This window comes from Acinonyx jubatus, chromosome D4 (genome assembly GCF_027475565.1).
Source record: "Acinonyx jubatus isolate Ajub_Pintada_27869175 chromosome D4, VMU_Ajub_asm_v1.0, whole genome shotgun sequence".
Taxonomy (NCBI): domain Eukaryota; kingdom Metazoa; phylum Chordata; class Mammalia; order Carnivora; family Felidae; genus Acinonyx; species Acinonyx jubatus.
In genome coordinates this window covers 91,638,611-91,655,511 of record NC_069391.1, presented here as the reverse complement: position 1 = coordinate 91,655,511, position 16,901 = coordinate 91,638,611, and the positions used below count along the sequence as shown (strand labels likewise).

General features: G+C 51.6%; 1 protein-coding gene across 3 annotated transcripts in view; it reads left to right on the top strand.

Annotated features, from left to right (window-relative positions):
* Positions 1-16,901, top strand: part of FAM120A (family with sequence similarity 120A) — a 95,781-nt gene that overhangs the window by 68,194 nt on the left and 10,686 nt on the right. For 2 of the 3 annotated variants that reach the window (XM_027041253.2, XM_027041252.2), the window contains exons 11-14: positions 2,903-3,152; positions 9,598-9,712; positions 14,760-14,969; positions 16,390-16,573. In XM_027041253.2, coding sequence (XP_026897054.1) covers positions 2,903-3,152; positions 9,598-9,712; positions 14,760-14,969; positions 16,390-16,573 — 759 coding nt within the window. Of the gene's footprint in view, positions 1-2,902; positions 3,153-9,597; positions 9,713-14,759; positions 14,970-16,389; positions 16,574-16,901 lie in introns of those variants that run through there. The other variant, XM_053205415.1, reaches the window with a different exon arrangement.

Genomic DNA, 16,901 nt, shown 5'->3' with positions numbered 1-16,901 from the left:
ATCCTGGTCCCAAGGCTGGGCCTCGGGGTTTAAGGAGACCCTGAGTGTGGTGTGGCACATGGGGGTTGGCCCCTCAGCCTCATGTCCCCCACCCCTATTTGGTACATAGAAGGTATCCTATAAATGTCTGTTAGGTTTCTCGTCGGAGGTTTCACCACTAGTAAGTGGTGGTATACAAGATCTCCGAAAACAGATACATATAGGTTAAAAATAAAGCAAGTCAGGACAGCTTTGCTTTTGTTTTTGGAACAAAGTTTTGTGTTCCTACACCTTGATTTTCTTAAATTAGACATGCATTTCCAAAATTAGATTTGAGCTGCTCATAAGTAGTGGAGATGAGAGGAAGTGAGTATGCGAGACCCTCCATCACAGGGAGCAAGGCCCCCTCCTGCCTCCCTCTTGGTGGGTGCAGAGCAGGTTCCCTGGATCTCCGGTACTTCCCCGAAGCCTCTGCTGGGAGTACGTGTGCACAGCAGCTCCCTGGAGGTGTAGGCGCATGTGGGGCCCTTTGAGCCCGCCCTATGCATGGGCTGCTGGGGGGCGGGCCCCCAGGGGAGGGGGACAGGCAGGCTTGAGCAGCTGGCTCAGCCCCCTTCTCTATGGGGCCTGGACCATAAGCATTCTGACCTCAGGAATGAGTATGTGCTCCCCAAACCTGTTTCTAACTTTTTTAATGTTTATTTTTGAGAGAGAGACAGAGACAGAGTATGGGCAGGGGAGGGGCAGGGAGAGAAGGAGACACAGAATCTGAAGCAGGCTCCCGGCTCCGAGCTGTCAGCACAGAGCCTGACGCGGGGCTCTAACCCATGAACTGCGAGATCATGACCTGAGTCTGTGATCAGGTTCACCGATTGAGCCACCCAGGCGTGCCTCCCCAGACCTGTTTCTAGGTGAAAGCAGGAACTGATAAAGTGGGATGACCATGGAAGGTGTTAGAAAGCAGTGGAGATGGAGCTGATGGAGGGGAGGTCACAGGCGCAGGTAGAGACGGACTTCGTGGGGACGCCTCCAGAGGGGGTCAGATCAGAGACCGGGCACTGGGCAGCCAGCCTGTGTGTGTGTGTGTGCGCGCGTGTGCACGGGTGTAGGTGTGCACGTGTGGTGGGGAGAAAGGGAGAGGAGCTACATTAGCTAATCCTACAACCAAAGATAAAATCTAATCATCGCCTTTAAGTCTTTGCCACAAAAAGGAGTATGTTACAAAATAGATTTGTTTTTGCTTTTTTGGCGTGAAAATTAGCTTTGTGGATCAACCAGTGGACACACAGCCTGCTGGTTAAGGGCTTCTTTTGTGACCAACCTTGGCCTGTTTATCTGGAGCTGACGATTGCCAGCCCCTGACACTAGTCGGGCAGAGGGGACCTCGTGGCGATGATGGCCGCCCTGTGTGTGCCGAGTATGCTGGGGCTTGGCAGGCGTGGGGCTAGATTGTGAGTCCAAGGACAGGGTCGGCTGGGCAGTGGGGACTGCGTGGGGGTGTGGCCGGCATCTAAAAGTAAGGATGAATACAAAGGTGCATGTATTTATATATACATGTGTATCTGTTTGGACTTGATGGACTTTAAAACAATCATTTTATGTGTTTTAGATTTTCCTTTGATATTTAAACACTAAGATACTCAAATGTGAATGAAAGGGCTTTTTTCCCTGTGACAAAACAGTAACTTTTTTGTAAGAGGACGATTTGGGGGAATTTTGTTGACCTGCACCCCTGCTCCAGCAGCCTGCTCCTGGGGTGGGAGTCCCGGGCTCCTCGCGGCACACTTTCCCTGCCTTGTCTGGGGCTGGGCAGCTGCCGACGACCCGCAGGACCCTGTGCCGGTGGGAGGGGTGGGGCTGCAGGTGGGCAGAGTCTGGGCCTTCAGTCTCCTGTCTGCCTTGGGCACTACTTTCGGGAACATGAGCCCTGCCTGGGTGCTGCCATTTGGATAGAACGGCCTTGTGGAAAGTGCCCGGGGAGTCACTGCACCACCCTGCTTCTGTTCGGACGGTCACGGACCGAAGTGAGCCTTAGTTCCCTGGCAGTGCACACCCCGAGCCCAGCGTCGGCCTGCCCCTTAGCGCCAAGGAAAGGGGCTGGGACGTGCTCTCTCCCTGGTCTGCACCGTCTCTCCGACTTCATTCAGAATGATGTGGGGAATGGCGCATGTCGTGGTTTAAGAATTAACTGAACTCAAGTAGTGGTAAAGCAACTGTAGAGGAGAGGCCACTGTTGTTTCTGTTACATCAGCGTGGACCTTCTTGCCTGTTTTGAGATAAAATGGGGAATTTTATGCTTTGTCTTCAGTCTTCCTGAATAGAATTACTGTAAGCTGATGTCACTGGGATTTCAGAACACTGACTGTTGCTCCTGCCGCCTTGCTAGGCTTTTGGGGTCTCACTCTGGGGTAGCTTATGCTTACTGATCAACGTTTGTGGAAGGAGACCTTTACACGAAGTGGCACCAAGTGCAAATTATTTCTGAAATCTGATTAGTGAAAGTATCTGTTTATGTAGAAAAAGATGAGCTATCTCAATTGGATTTCCCAGGATATGTTGATAATCACATACTTTTGTAAATTTTGCCAGTTGTTACTATTAGAACTTAATGGATTGAAATAATAAAATTTTTCTAACATCTTTGATTTATACGTATTAGTTATGTGGGGAAGTCAAGTCATAATTTGATCGAGAAGAAATTTATCGGTAGCCTGACTGGAAATCCGAATGTGCCACGAAAGTGTGCGTAGGGGACAGAATGTTCTAGACCTGAGGACTGGTGGCCGGTGGCTTGCTGATGAGAGAATGCGATGGTGTGTGAGCAGTGGCACCTTCAGACTGTGATTACTGGAGGGTTGGTTTTGTTCGGCCTCCAGTGGCTGAGCCGGGGTGTAAATGGTCTTCCTCTGCTCTTCCCCTCCAGTTCCCCCCGTGATCATCAAAGAGTGGGCAGCTTACAAAGGGAAGTCTCCGCAGACGCCGGAACTGGTGGAAGCGCTGGCCTTCAGGGAGTGGACCTGCCCCAACCTGAAGCGGCTGTGGCTGGGGAAGGCGGTGGAGGACAAGAACCGCAGGATGAGGGCCTTCCTGGCCTGCATGAGGTCGGACACGCCAGCCATGCTCAACCCGGCCAGCGTGCCCACCCATCTCACGGTGCTGTGCTGCGTCCTACGGTAGGTTAGGTGTGGCTGCCCCCCCCCGCCCCCCGCAGTCGTGTGTGTTGTGGGGACACAGTCTGGGGCAGCGTGGCGTGGGTTTGAACTGATCCTGGGTGGTCTGTGTGCAGAACAGGTGTATTTGGTGAACGTGTATTTTTTGGAGATAACCATAATGATTTTAAATGTACTTTATCCTCTAAATCTTAAAGATTTTGAAGGTTGTACACATTATGTATTGTTTGGAGCTCTGTAGGGAAAACATATCTCTCCCTGCATGTATTTAATCATGTGTAGATCAGTGTGGACTTGAGGTTATCGATTTTAATTCCTGGGGTTATAACTTGATGTGTGGTTGATTTGGTTACTCAGATGTTCCAGGTCAGGCTTTGGAGTGCTCATTCCGTGGGCCCTTGTGTCGTCTGTGCCCCCAGCATATTCTTGCTTTCTGCCCCCCACAACATTAGCCCTGGACCCTGCCCTCTCCAGGGGGCTGGCTCCTGTCCTTGGAGAAGGATTGAAAGCCGGATTGGGGTGCTGCATGCTTCCGTGCCCTCAGCTGACGGCCCCCTTAAGTCTGTGTGGACATTGTTGGCATCTGGGAGTTAATTTGAGTTGGCATGCATACCTGAATTAGATTCAGTAGGTTTTTGAGGGTTTTTTTGAACCAATTTTCAACTTGGGAAAAGGTTGCAAGGACAATACAAAGAGTTGTTTTTTGTTTTTCGGTTTTTTTTGTTTGTTTTTTTTTAAAGAGTTCGATTTTTTTTTTATCGAAGTGTAACTGATATATAACGTTATGTTAGTTTCAGGCATACAACACATTGATTCAGCAGTTGTACAGGACTCCGTGCTCATGGCAAACAAACAGACTCCTATATACAGAGAAGAAGCTGGTGGTTGCAGAATGGGAGGTGGTGGTTGGGGGCAAAATAGAGCTTTTTTTTTAAACCCACATACTTCAGTGTGACCGTCTAACCAATCAGGACATTTTCTAATACAGTCATCCCAATCAACATCATACCTTCTTTCTGTGTGAACTTCAGGGTCCATTTAAGATTTTCTCTTTGTGTTTGGAGGTGACCAGTCCGATTGGTTTTTCCGCCAAACACTGGCCGTCCCTCTGTTGCTGTGGTCTTGTCTGGGCTGTGTGCCTGCACCCTGGCCACTTGGAGAGGCAGATGTTCGCAGGGCTCCTGTGGGGCTGCTCTATCCCATTTTGTGGGAGGCACTCAGTTTAAATATTCCATCAGCCTCAGCAGACGCCCAGCTCCTGTCTTCTTCTGTGGCCCCAGTCCACTGTTGGCAGACTAGATCTGGTGCTTTGTGGTCACCTGCTGGGGTCGTGTCAGGCTGGCCTCTGTTCTTCTGACAGTTGTCCATCATCCTGGGAGCACCTCCCTCCTTCCCTGCAGAGAGACTATGGCCCCTTCCTCCCAGCAGCCCTGCTTCCTAGGGGTGGAGACAGCCCCCATTTGCCAGTCTCTCCCAGGGTGTTCGCAGTAGGCGGGCACAGTGCACGTATGGACCCGACCCCTGTTGGCGACCTTGGGGCCCAGCCCCCTGCGTCTTCCTTCCTGGCCACCAGTTCCCCTGTTCCTCACCCTCAAGGAACAAGATGGAGGACACAGCCGTAGCCGAGTGTTTGTTTCCTGACGTTGCCTAAGCTCCTCACAGGCTTGAAGGCCAGTAACTAATTTAGAAGCCTCTCCTTCAGGCTCTTCCCTTTGCCTGCTTTGAAAATTAGCTCGTGGGAGAGACTAGATCTTCGTTTGGAAGCTTCTGGTTTCTCGAATGGGAAGTTCACTTATGGACCTGTTTTTATTAATACAGACCTTATGTAGCCAAACATTAGAGGGGAAGACTTCGGCTGCTCTGAGATCAAATTAGCAAGAATACATTTGTTCGATTGTACTTCTCTCTTCCAAGTTTAAATTGGTGTGTGGCCTTTACCCCAGCGGATGCTGCCTGCCTCACCTGAGGCTTATGCGGCTGACCTGGACGGAACGGCCGCACTCAGAGCAGGACGAGGCGCTGTGGTGCTGCGGCCTCCCTGGCCATCCGTGCACGCAACCTGGGATGCACCGTGGCCGCCCTCTGCACCTGGTCTCCATCCTGGTCCTCGCCCCTCCTAGGCCGTCTCTCTGGCATTGTTCAGACGGCCCTTGTCAAGCCTTCCAGATTTCAGGATTGTCCTGGTGCCCATTTTTAAGATAGTCGTTACGGTTGATTTTTTTGTGGTTTGTAGAGAATGGAAGGATTAGCAAGTGGGACTGGCCATGTCACCAGAGGCTCTGGCACTGTGGTGGGAGGTGGGTGACCTGATTGGCTATGGAGACGGGCAATCCCCTGGGGTTTCCTGCATGGAAAGCCTCTCGTGGTTTCAGGTCCTGAGGGGGTGGAGCTGGTTGAGGAGAGGGAATCAGGGAGAGGTGAAGGACTGCTGTTCACGGGACAAGTCCCTGGGGGTTTGGGGGCCAGGGCACCAGTGAACGGGCCAATCTGCTTCCACTAAGAGGGTCTGTTCTCCCTTCTACACTCTGGGCTCCAGGATGGGCTGGTGCTGGGGGATGCAGGTGCTCCATGGCACTCGCTCTGGTTAAGTGGGTGAGCTGAGCTGGAGGCCTCGCGGTTTTGGAGGAAGGGGGGGTGTGTGGAGAGACCCGGCAAGGGCGAGTCAGCGTTGATGTGTGCCTCCGCGGCCCTGGGGTTGGACCTAGGTCCTGGGGTGGGGAGCAGGGAGGTCCTGTGATGCCCAGCAGACAACCTATAGCTGGACAGAACTGGTTCCGACCTCAGGCTCGGCTGCTCTCCGCTGGAAAATCAACACTCGAGAGACGAGTGATGGTGGGGAAAGAGAGGTCGCTTTACTCAGGAAGCCGGCAACCTGGGAAGAGGGCAGGCTGATGTCTCCAAGGCCATCTTCCCCGTCCAGGCGAAGCGGGTGGGTTTTTAAGGGGAAAGTGTGGGGAATGGGGAGGGCGCTGCGTGCAGGAGAAGCAGTGCCCAGGCGGTGGGTTCTGTGTCGCCGTGACCCTGGATGGACCTGCTGGCATCCGTGGCAGGTGTTTTCGAGTGTGGTCAGGCCGTATCGTCCTTCCCCCTCAAGGTCAGTGGTCTGCAAACCCAAGACAAGTAGGTTGGTTGGTTCTGCCGCAGACCAAGGACTCAGGTCAGCCAACAGGAGCACCTGAGCTCGAGGCCAGCTCCCTGCGAAGGCCGGTGGGAGTGCGGCTACAAACCCTTGGCGTTGGTGGCTTGGGGCAGGACGGGGGTGGGCAGGGGCAGGGGCAGAGGTCAGCAGTCACAAGGCCAGGCTGTGGGCCACAAAAGTGTTTCCCTTCCCTTAATTTTCTCTTTCCTTTTTCTCTCTTTCTTTTTGCATAACTTCAAACTTGAACAGACTGCGAGGGGAGTTGAAGGAGTTTGTGGCTGTCCTTCACCCCGACTTCCCACATGTTAGTGTTTTACTGCAGTCGCTCTCCTTGTGTGTCTGTGTGCTCATGCGTCCGGACCCCTTGAGTGGCAGTTTTGGGTGCGACACCTCTACCCCTGAGCTCTTTGGTGTGTGTTTCTAAAAACAAAGACCTTGTCAAAACCGGAAAAGTCCTGTCCGTACATCTCCTTTACGCGCCTCACTCAGATTTTGCCACTTGCCCCGTGAGGTGCTTTGCTGACAGGAAAACATCGTGGCTCGTGCTGAAGTTTAGTTACCGCATCTCATCCAGTCCTGGGTGGCTTCTCGTCTTCCTCTGGGTGGATGTGGCATGAACACCGACTTGTTTGCAGATATCCCATCGTGTAGACGGCACATGAACTAACAGGGTGGCAGCCCCTGGAGGCAGTGCTTGCAAACAGGGGACCCGATAGATTTTCAGTCTGCCTGTGCCTGTGTCCCGTGAGGTTCTGTTCCTGCCTCCAGGGCAGGGAGGCAGTGGTGGTCACTTATGCCCCAAACTCAACACTGTGACTGCAGTGGGGGGTGGAGTGGGGGGGGTGCAGACCCGAGCCGAGATTCAGTGTGGGGGTGAAGCGAGTGCCCGAGACAGAGCAGAAGGGGGCCTTCCCAGGGTAGGGCCGAGACCCTCATCCCAGAGAGCTCACGTTCCCCTGAGGAGCCGGCTAGGTTCAGGCCTGGAGATGAGTTAAGGGAATGGAGGGCTTGAGCCCCCTGGCAGGACACAGGCAGCCTGTGGTGCCTGTCCCCACACCCTAAGGAACGCAGCCTTTCTGGGAGGGTCACACAAGGACCTGCCCCGACCCAGCTCCCCAGCATGGACAGGGCAGCAGCGGGCAGTGGAGGGAGCCCCAGACACCTTCCCGCCCCAGGCCCTGAGCAACGGGAGGCAACGGGAACACCGTCTGCCCAGGTGGAGCGGTGTGGCAGGGGGTACAGGCAAGGCCGTCACCCTGGTACCCTTTACTCCTCACCGTGATGCCCTGGGCACGGCCTGCGTGGTGTGAGTTAGTCTGAGCATTTACGTCCAGGAAGCCTTTCTGAGGATGGAAGTGAGAAACGGGTGATGGGTGGTTTTGTTTCAAGAGGACCAGAAAGCCAGGTGGAGGAAACATCAGGCATTCTAACAAAAAGACTGTTCGTTGTTCAGCTAAATTGACTTCTGAGTCTTTGCTGCCAAGAAGACCAAGAAGGATCTTGAGAAAACCAGGCTGTCCCCAAGACAGCCTTTTTTCTCATTCAGGACGTTAAAAGGAACATGTGGCTGGGGGGGGGGGGGGGGGGCGTTAGTGTCTTTTGGGTTCACAGGAGGGAGAGGGCGGGAGGGGGAGGTGCCGAGCAACAGTGTGGGCGGATCTGATGCCCTCACTGTCCACTGGCACGTGGTTAAGGTGGCCCATGTTCTGTGTATTTTATCACAGTTTTTAGGAAGGAAGAACTAAAAATAGTATAGCACAGACATGCGGGCAAAGGACATTGTATGCAGAGCACAGGCGTTCCCACAGTAACTTTCTCAGATGTCGTGGGGGGCTTCCCTCACACTTGCAGGTTCTTGCACAGAACCCCACAATCAGTAAGACCTTGTGCTGCACATGGCAGGGTCACAAGGTTGGAGGCTTTGTCCTTGCAAGTAGTTTAGTGACGAAAAGCTTTTGCATTTCTTTCAGATACACGCATCTACGTCTAAATACCGTAGAGATTTAAGGTCTACTCTTGGCTTACTTGAAATGACCGTCACCTTCCCCTTGCCCTTTGTAATTTCACTGCGAAGTGCGTAAGCTCTGTGCCTGTGTCTCCCGCCTGTAACGTGGACAGCGGTGGCCCCTCAGGATTATGGGGGCCGCGTGATGGGAGGCGGCATGTGCAGAGGTGGAGAGGCACCGGGCACCTGGCGAACTCTTCCGTGTTTCTCTCAGGCTGTTTTAAAAATACGTGTCTTAGTCAGTCAGCTGGTCAGAGCCCCCTGCTTTGCCCAGTTGTGTGTGCTCCCGTGAAGTATTGATTATTTCCACGTGAGGTGGGCTCCACACCGACTCGTCCTCTTTTGTCGACTTAGATTTTTCATTTTAAGCTCTGAGAAAACTTCTTTAGCAGACAGGACTGGGAAGAGTTTCGTGAGGCCTGTCGCCGTTCTCTCTGCTCTTTCTGAGCCGTTTGCCAGAGTCGCAGGGTCCGTCACCATAAGTTAATCAGCGGCAACGTGCTGGGTCATCCTTCAGTCTGCTGAGTGCAGGGCTGGGCCCATGGGCTCTCGGGGACAGCTGGGCCAGGGCCGTAGCAGCCGCCTCTTTGCTCAGTGCCCCAGGGTTGTGATAGAGGCAGTACATGTGGCAAGGTGAGTAAGGGAAGGAGCGTGGGCGCCTGGCAGCTCCCGGGCTGATGGCACACCTGGACGTTGCAGATTTATAAATCGATACCCACCCCCCCTCCCTGCCGCACTGCTGGTTGCCCTGGGAGGTCAGTGTGTCCAGGGCCTGCGGGCACCGGTTCTGAGGCCACGGCGTTAGTTCTCGTTCCCGGGACCCCTTTCTGGCGCTCACCTGCCGGCGCGGGAGCCTCTTCTTGCGCACTCGTCTCCTGCAACACTCGCCCCTTGTCAAGAGACACATCTTTCTTATTTGGACCTAGAGTCTGCCTCCCAGGATTCCGGTCTTGAATTGAAAAAAATAAATCATGTAAATTGATGCTTCCAGTGTGTTTCCAGGGTTTGAATACCTTACAAGAGTGAAGTTGTATCAGAAATCACTGAGCAGCTGGTTTGCAGTCTGTGCAAATGTGGTGTGCTATTTTAATCACTCTGAAAGCAAACGTTCTGTTCAGCCCAGGTGATTAGACACGCATGTGTAGCAGGTGTCATCCGGTGTACATAGAGATGCTGGGTAAGAGCTCTTGGTGCCCCCCAGCTCGTATCATCCCGAGTCCCCTTGGAACCTGGATGCCAGGTTGTGCGTGTGACCGGTGAGCGCTCCATCCTCACACCAGACCCTCTCTGTCCACCCCCTGTAGGTATATGGTGCAGTGGCCTGGAGCACGGATCCTGCGTCGCCAGGAGCTGGACGCCTTCCTGGCTCAGGCGTTGTCCCCCAAACTCTATGAGCCTGACCAGCTGCAGGAGCTCAAGGTAATTGACAAGCCTCATTCCTTGTCTTGGGAAGCGTTGCTTCGGAGTGGTGTGAGGAGGGCCGGCCTCACCGGGCAGCGCCGCTCAGAGTGCCAGGCTAGGAAACCGAGCCGCGGACTCGGGAGCCTTCGGGGCAGAAGCGTATCCATCCCAGTTACGGAAGCGGCCAAGTCTGCTTCTGTCAGATAAAGGTTTTCCCTTGTTACCAGTGGGCGTCTGCTCTTGTGTTCACGTCAGGGTGTAAACTTGCTTTTGTTCCAGGTGGGGACCCCGGACCCTGGGGAGGGCTTGGGCTTCAGGGTTTTCTCACATCTGGCCAGGATTCTTTTCTCGTTTCGTTCTGTTCCTGATTATAGCATTCGTTTCCTCTAAAACATAGTCTTGCCCTCCTAGACCGTAAATCCCTTTACAGACCACTTGAAGAACAATGTTACACCATCATTCCTGAGCCCCTTTTACTTAGCATTTAACATCGTGTTCCTTTTAATTTTTCCTTCCAGTAATTCCTTTTGTTCTTTGTTTTGGCAATGTTAATTTTCTCCAAGTTGTCCCCTGATTTTTCGGGGTGCTTATCTTTTCAATGCACTTTGGTTAGTTGCTGTGTTTGCACGGCTGCACTCGCTTTCTGTAATGTCTGTGCTAAACTTTAGAAAGTTTAAGACTTTCCAGAGTTAGCTAAATCAGGGGATCTGCCTTTTCTTTTGATGTACAGGGTTTTGGGTTTTTTTCTTTGCATTTGTTTTTTTTGTTTGTTTGTTTTGTTTTTTGGTTTTTTTTTTTAATTATTTGATTTGTAATCAAATAATCTCTTTTGACAAATTGCCTTCACTTTTAGATCTTTTTGCCATTCTTTATGAAGGCATTCTTTCCCCTCAGGAGCATTTGAGGCTCACTTTATAGATTATCAGTATTCTACAGTTGGGGCCCAATCAATTTCTGGTTCCCCTAAACTACTGAGTTAAATTTAGTAATTTGATGTTGAGTGGCCCTTGACTGTGTGGAGCCCAGGTCACGTGTGGTCACCCCAGGCTTCTGATGACTTTGAAACAAGCTGAATAAGACAATAAAACTTAGAATCCACCCCAAATTGTATTCTTTACTTTGTAGATCAAGATTTTCTGTTTGCTAGACAGAAATTATTTTCATTTGTAATGTTTTTGAATCTAAGTTTTCGTTCTAGAGTATTTGGCTGGGTGTCCCCCGAAAGGCTGGCCCTAAGCGCAGGCTCTCGTTCCCGTGCCCCCGGCTGGTGGTGCCGTCACCACTGTCTTCGTCACCAGCCCGTGCTCAGGGGTGTTGTGAATACTTTGACTAGCGTGTGCTGCCATCCCTCTACCTCTACTTCCTGTTTCTCTTATTTAGATTATTACATCAGTATTGACATCCCAGTTCTGAAAATCAGACCGCCAGGTATCAGGTATGCCCACCAAGCCTTACTCACCATCAAGTTGCTTTTCCTCAAAGTTCATCTTCTCTCCCATATCCTTTTCATTTTGGATCAACACACAGGGTATAACTTTTGAAAGACAGCCACACTCTAAGCTTTCATTTTGGTTCTTTTGAGGTCTTAGTGCTTTCATGGTTTTCTCCTGATCCTTCATCTGAAGCCAGGTGTTTCTAGAACTGTGTTTAGAAAGACCTATTTTATGTGCAGTGACTTGAGGCCACCGTCCCTTCGGCTCTTGCTGGTCTGGAGGCCTGCCTTCCCTTCACCACGGACGGCCTGCACCGCTGGCACCTCACGCACAAGCAGCCTACATTCCGCAGAGCTAGGGGGATAAGAGCATTTGTTGGGGGGAAAGGTAGTTTTTTTGTTTTTGTTTTTTGGTTTGTTTTTGTTTTTTAAGATTGAGGATTCTCTCAGCTATCAGATTGAGAACTAAGAGGAATAATCATTATTTAAATGCTACAAAAGTCCCTACGCAGAGCTGAGAGTCCCCAAATTCAGTGATAGAAAAGTAGACTTTTAAATTGCTTTTTCATTTAACCATTAAAATTTTTTTATATATCGAATGCAATGACGATGCTTTTCCATGAAACGCCATTTCACTGTTTCGGATATAGTCAACTCTTGATTTTGGTGGCTGTCTTAGGGGCCGCTATCCAGTTTGTGGATTGCCCAGACCCTACTTTTCTTCTCCCATTTTTGTCCATTATGTGCTTTGAAAATAAAGAGGAGAAGAAAAGAAAAAGACCCAGTTCTGACAGTTTGGCCTCTCGTTGGCTTTTCTGATTGGGAGATTCGGTGGGGAAAGGTGTTGAAAGTTTTAATTTAGACTGACTTTGTAAGAGTGCTGTCTTGTCTGTGCGTGCTCTGCCTGCCGTGACCGTGAACAGGTGCGTGTTCTATGTGGCTCCTCACAGACCCGTGACAGGGATCCACATGTTTTCCTCACGTTTTCCCTGGTGTATTTTTTAGGCGCTTCTCCTAGGTTCTGAGCATGGATGTAGTGACGAAGGTAGATGAGCAATGTTTGGAGGAGGGCGGGGAGAGGGTGAGAAGGACTTTTGTACAGTCTTCATATTTGTCCAGTTTCTTTCTCCCTTGCTCTTGACATCCTTGTAGTTGCTTTCAGTTCTTCTCACAGTTTCACTGACTGAGTGCAGAATATAAAAGGTGGAGGGGGAGGGGCTGTAAGACGGTATCAGGCCCCTGTGGCCCCGGAAAGAGTTAGGGCAGGTGCAAGTAAACATGGCCGATCAGAGGAGGGGTCTGCAGTCCAGCAGTGACACGGCGGGCAGTGCACCCTCGCTGGAGTGGTTCTGAAGCTCATTGGGCAGAGATTAAGTTCCAGTTTGTACTTCCTATAAAGTCAGAAAACTGTACTTTTCTTTAGTTGAGGAGCTTTGGATAATGCTGATAATTTTATCTTCCTGTGTAGAAGAGAATGAGATTGGACCGTGAATATTGTAGCCATGTCTGTGATCAGGCATTCAGATTCTGGTGCTGCTAGTTAACAGTTTAATGGCATTGAGCTTTCTGTGACTCTTTCTCCATCTGTGACACGGAGTACGAGGAGCAGTACCTGTGTCATACAGTTGCTGAGACATCAGTGAGATAATGTGTGTGGAAATGTGCAGAGTGTACCTGACAAGTCCAAGTCTGTGTTAAGTCCCCTGTAGATATTACTTAGTATTATTTGTGTAATTAACATGTAGGAAAGACACATAAAACACTATGTGAAGTGATTTAGAAAGCTTTTTGGATAAGCCAAGATCTGCATGGCAGAGTTGAGATTTTATGTACATTATTTAAATAGCTTTTATTTTGAGAACTTTTTCTGTGAAATTAATGGTAGTTGCCATTACTAAGCGATAGGATATTCATTTTTGAAACCCATGCAAACAGTTCCTTCGCTGATGGCAAGTCCAGTTAGAATAAACAGATGTGTGTGCATGGCTGAGGCAGACTTCCCCGTGCCCCCTGTCGGCTCACTGGGAGCGCGCTCGTCCTAACCTGGGTACCTCCGCCCCCGGCCCGCCCGCCTGGGCGGCGGGGACTCTGTCTGCTGCATTGAGGGTCGGCGTGTCCACATGGCCACCTCTGGGGACCAAGCACTGACAACAGCACTGTGCTTCCTGGGCTTCCCTAGAAGGTGCTTGCTGGGCTGCAGGACAACACTGGGTGGCGGAGTGGCCTCCATGCCACCCCTGGTATCCCCTCGCCCCATGTGTGTCGGGGCCACTTTCCCAACAGTGTCAGCTTTCAGGGAGGAGAAGCTCCCTCTTTCTGCCTTGAGGCTCTCGGAGAAGGGAGTTTCCACTTCAAGTGAATTCTTTCTCCATTTTGATTTTCTCTTTCCCCACTTTCTGCTCATAAATATAAAATGCATGCAGCCCCATCACCCAGCCCTGCCTGCCCTCAGCCGAGTGCACTGTCCTTCCCAGCGAGGCTCAGGCTCTGGAGAAGCAGGGGCCAAATGGGGCCGGGCGGCAGGCGGGGCCGGGGGTATGGATGGGCTTCTCCAGGTTTGGAAGGTTCTGAACTACATTGACTGAAAATCCAAAAAACCAAGGTTGGAAAACACAGCATTAGCGGATTGTGGGGAATGGTGGCCCCTGAGCACAAAACAGCAGATAGTCAGAAATTCCTCAGTGTCGGGCATGGGAATGACCTTTTTTCTTGTTAATGAAAAGCCGGCGTACCTGCCACATTTAGGCATTGCTTAGGGTGATACCCCGTAGGGTCTGTGTTCTTGAGATACCCTCGCCTTAGAAAATAAGCGTGAAAGGTGGGAAGACAGAACGCTGGCAGTTGAAACTGCCTTCTGGATAATCCACAAACGAGGTCCTTCACAGACAGACAATCAAGAGTTGACTGTATCTGTCAGTGTTCCTCGCCCTGCGTGTCAGGTGCTAGGAGCCAGGGCCGTGCGCGCAGGGAGGTGCAGCGCCATGAAGGAGGGGGCAGGAGAGATAGTCTGCATGGTCCAGATACCGTGTTTTTGTTGTTGTGTTCTTCCATTTATAAGCTATCCATTTCTCCTGAAGCATTTGACAGTCTCATTAATGAGTTGCTACCTAAAACATTAACATGAAATACTGTAAACATGAAGTACAGGTTTTAGAATGGAATTATGCTGAGTAATTTTTAATATGCTTGAAAAAATGCAGAATCTTAACGGAATGTTGCTTGTTACAGTCTTTTTGTTCATACATTACCAGCGTGTAGAATCTGAAGGGTAACTTATTTTCATAAGTGGATAGTGGACTTCCTAACTGCTAAGGAGACTATTAATAATCTGTTACTTTCTCATGTCAACTTCAATATAGTATTACTTTACGCTCCTATGATGCTTTACGAATTCCAAATTGAAATACTTCAGTATGTTTATAAAACAGTCTCTAAAATTTAAATCTGTTAAATAACATAAAAAGTCTCTGTGTTCAGATAGTGCTAGGTCGCTGTAAGGAAATAGCAGGTGTGCGTAGGGAGCGTTTGGTGGAGGGGTGTCCACGCTAACCGTGGAGAGCTGTAGTCAGAAATGGTGAGAATCAGGTTCTGCGGTGTTCTTACTCCATAGAAATCATTCTTTTCCACTTAAAGATTGAGAACCTCGACCCCCGAGGCATTCAGCTGTCGGCTCTCTTCATGAGTGGTGTGGACATGGCCCTGTTTGCAAACGACGCGTGTGGCCAGCCGGTGCCCTGGGAGCACTGCTGCCCTTGGATGTATTTTGATGGGAAGCTCTTCCAGTCCAAACTCCTCAAAGCCAGCCGGGAAAAGACCCCGCTCATCGACCTCTGTGATGGTCAGGTCAGTCTCGGGAACGCCGGCCAGCGGGGGGTTGGTGGGTGGGGAGAAGCCTCCGGCCACCTCGGCGGGATGGGAGGAGCGTTTGCAGGCTGGTGAGCTGGGCTGTCTGCGCAGGTTGCAGGCGCGCATGTGATGTGCTGCACTCGCCTGGGCCTCGCTCCTGGGAGGACCTACAGGCCTGGGTTCCTGCCGGCCCCGGCCACATCTTTGTCAGCCACTCAGTACGCTTCCTTGTTTAATGTGTGTTTCTGTTGAAAGTCCTCTTGATGAATACATATTGTATTGTTAAATTACCCACCTTATACGTGTGGTCAGCAGCGCTGGAACAGCCCAAACAAAGCACATGGGATACACGCGGTGTCTCCACAGGGCACATCTCACGACCTGGCACTTAGGGACATGAGCCAGCACTCGGCACTGTGCTTGGCCCATTTCAAACAGAATCACCCACAGAAACGTGAAAACTGTGGCACTAAGTGGATGGTGAACAGGACACTTGTTTCCAGCGTAAAGTCTGAAACAAGCGGTGCCCCCTCTGCGTGAGGCCTCGGGCACGATTGTGGGTTACAAGCACATTTCAGCAAGCAGCTGGGTCCACAGACGTGGAGTCAGGAATAGCGAGGACTGAGCGCATTAGTTGGAAGTCCTGGTCTGAGCAGAAGGTGCGGTCCACCATCAGACCGTCTTGTTCTCTTGCAGTCGCCTCAGGCTTCTGACGGCACGTTCTGCCCGAGCTGCCGTGACTCTCGGGTCAGGCTCGGCATAAGCACAGATTTGTGGGGTGAGCAGGTTTTCAGATTCTCTGGTTAAGGATCGGTGTTGCTACTTGAATTTATGTATTTATTAACAAAAGACACTGCAGGTGAATGTCGTACAGGCTCTTTCACAGTGGATCTGATGCCCACTAGCTGTGTTGTCCGCATCCTTGGGAGCGATGTTGTTCACTGTGATGTGGTCCCCTCAGGCAGCCTCCCGCCCCCTGTCAGCACGGTCGCTGGGCCTTGGCGCCCTCTCTGCCGCACGGGGCACACAGCTGGCCGAGTGCTCGGTCGGTGGGCATTGTCTGCGCTGCAGTGGGACCTCTCTGGGCTCAGCTGTTGGCTTCCAGAACCAAAACCACTCTTTCAGTTAGTACCTTCGGTAGCGAATGGTCCTCACCTGGAGATCGGCTGAAAGCTGTGGCTTAAGTCGATGTTGCGTCTGTGGGAATGATGTAACGGAAGCGGCGGTATGTGTTCGTTGATTGCATTTTCGGTGTGCTTGCCGACCGCACCCAGTGTGGCTGCACAGACCGTGACTGACTCACGGGAAAAGAGCACATGCATCCTGGCAGCTGGTGGGTCTCACTTCTTTCCTGTCCATTTCGATTCGAGCAAAACTCTGTGAACCGAGTTTTCACGTGCCGGTGCTTGACTTGCAGGCCGAGCAAGCCGCCAAGGTGGAGAAGATGCGGCAGAGCATTCTGGAAGGGCTGAACCTCTCCCGGCAGAGCCACCCGCTTCCCTTTCCGCCGCCCACGGCGCTGCCTTTCTACCCTGCCTCCGTGTACCCCCGGCACTTCGGGCCGGTCCCCCCGGCTCAGGGCCGTGGGCGGGGCTTTGCAGGTGAGTGCACAGGCGATGTCGGGAGGGACCGTGGGGTGGTGGGGACGGATGCGCCGTGTCATGCTGTGCTGGGACCTCGTTCATGGTCAGGCTCATGACGAAGTTTGCAGTATCAGCTCCTCACCATAGACAAACGCAGATCCCCGAAGAGATGCGGGTAAGGGAGAGAGGGAAATACGAAGGCTGTTGCAGAGACTGGATTTTACGATTGGTCGGCACAGCTGAAAACTCCGCTTGTGTTTGTGGTTTACGGTTTGCTCACCTGTGGGGTCAGAGGAGGCCTCTCCACTAAGGCCACCCCCTGCCCCCAGGGATGGTTCAGACGCGC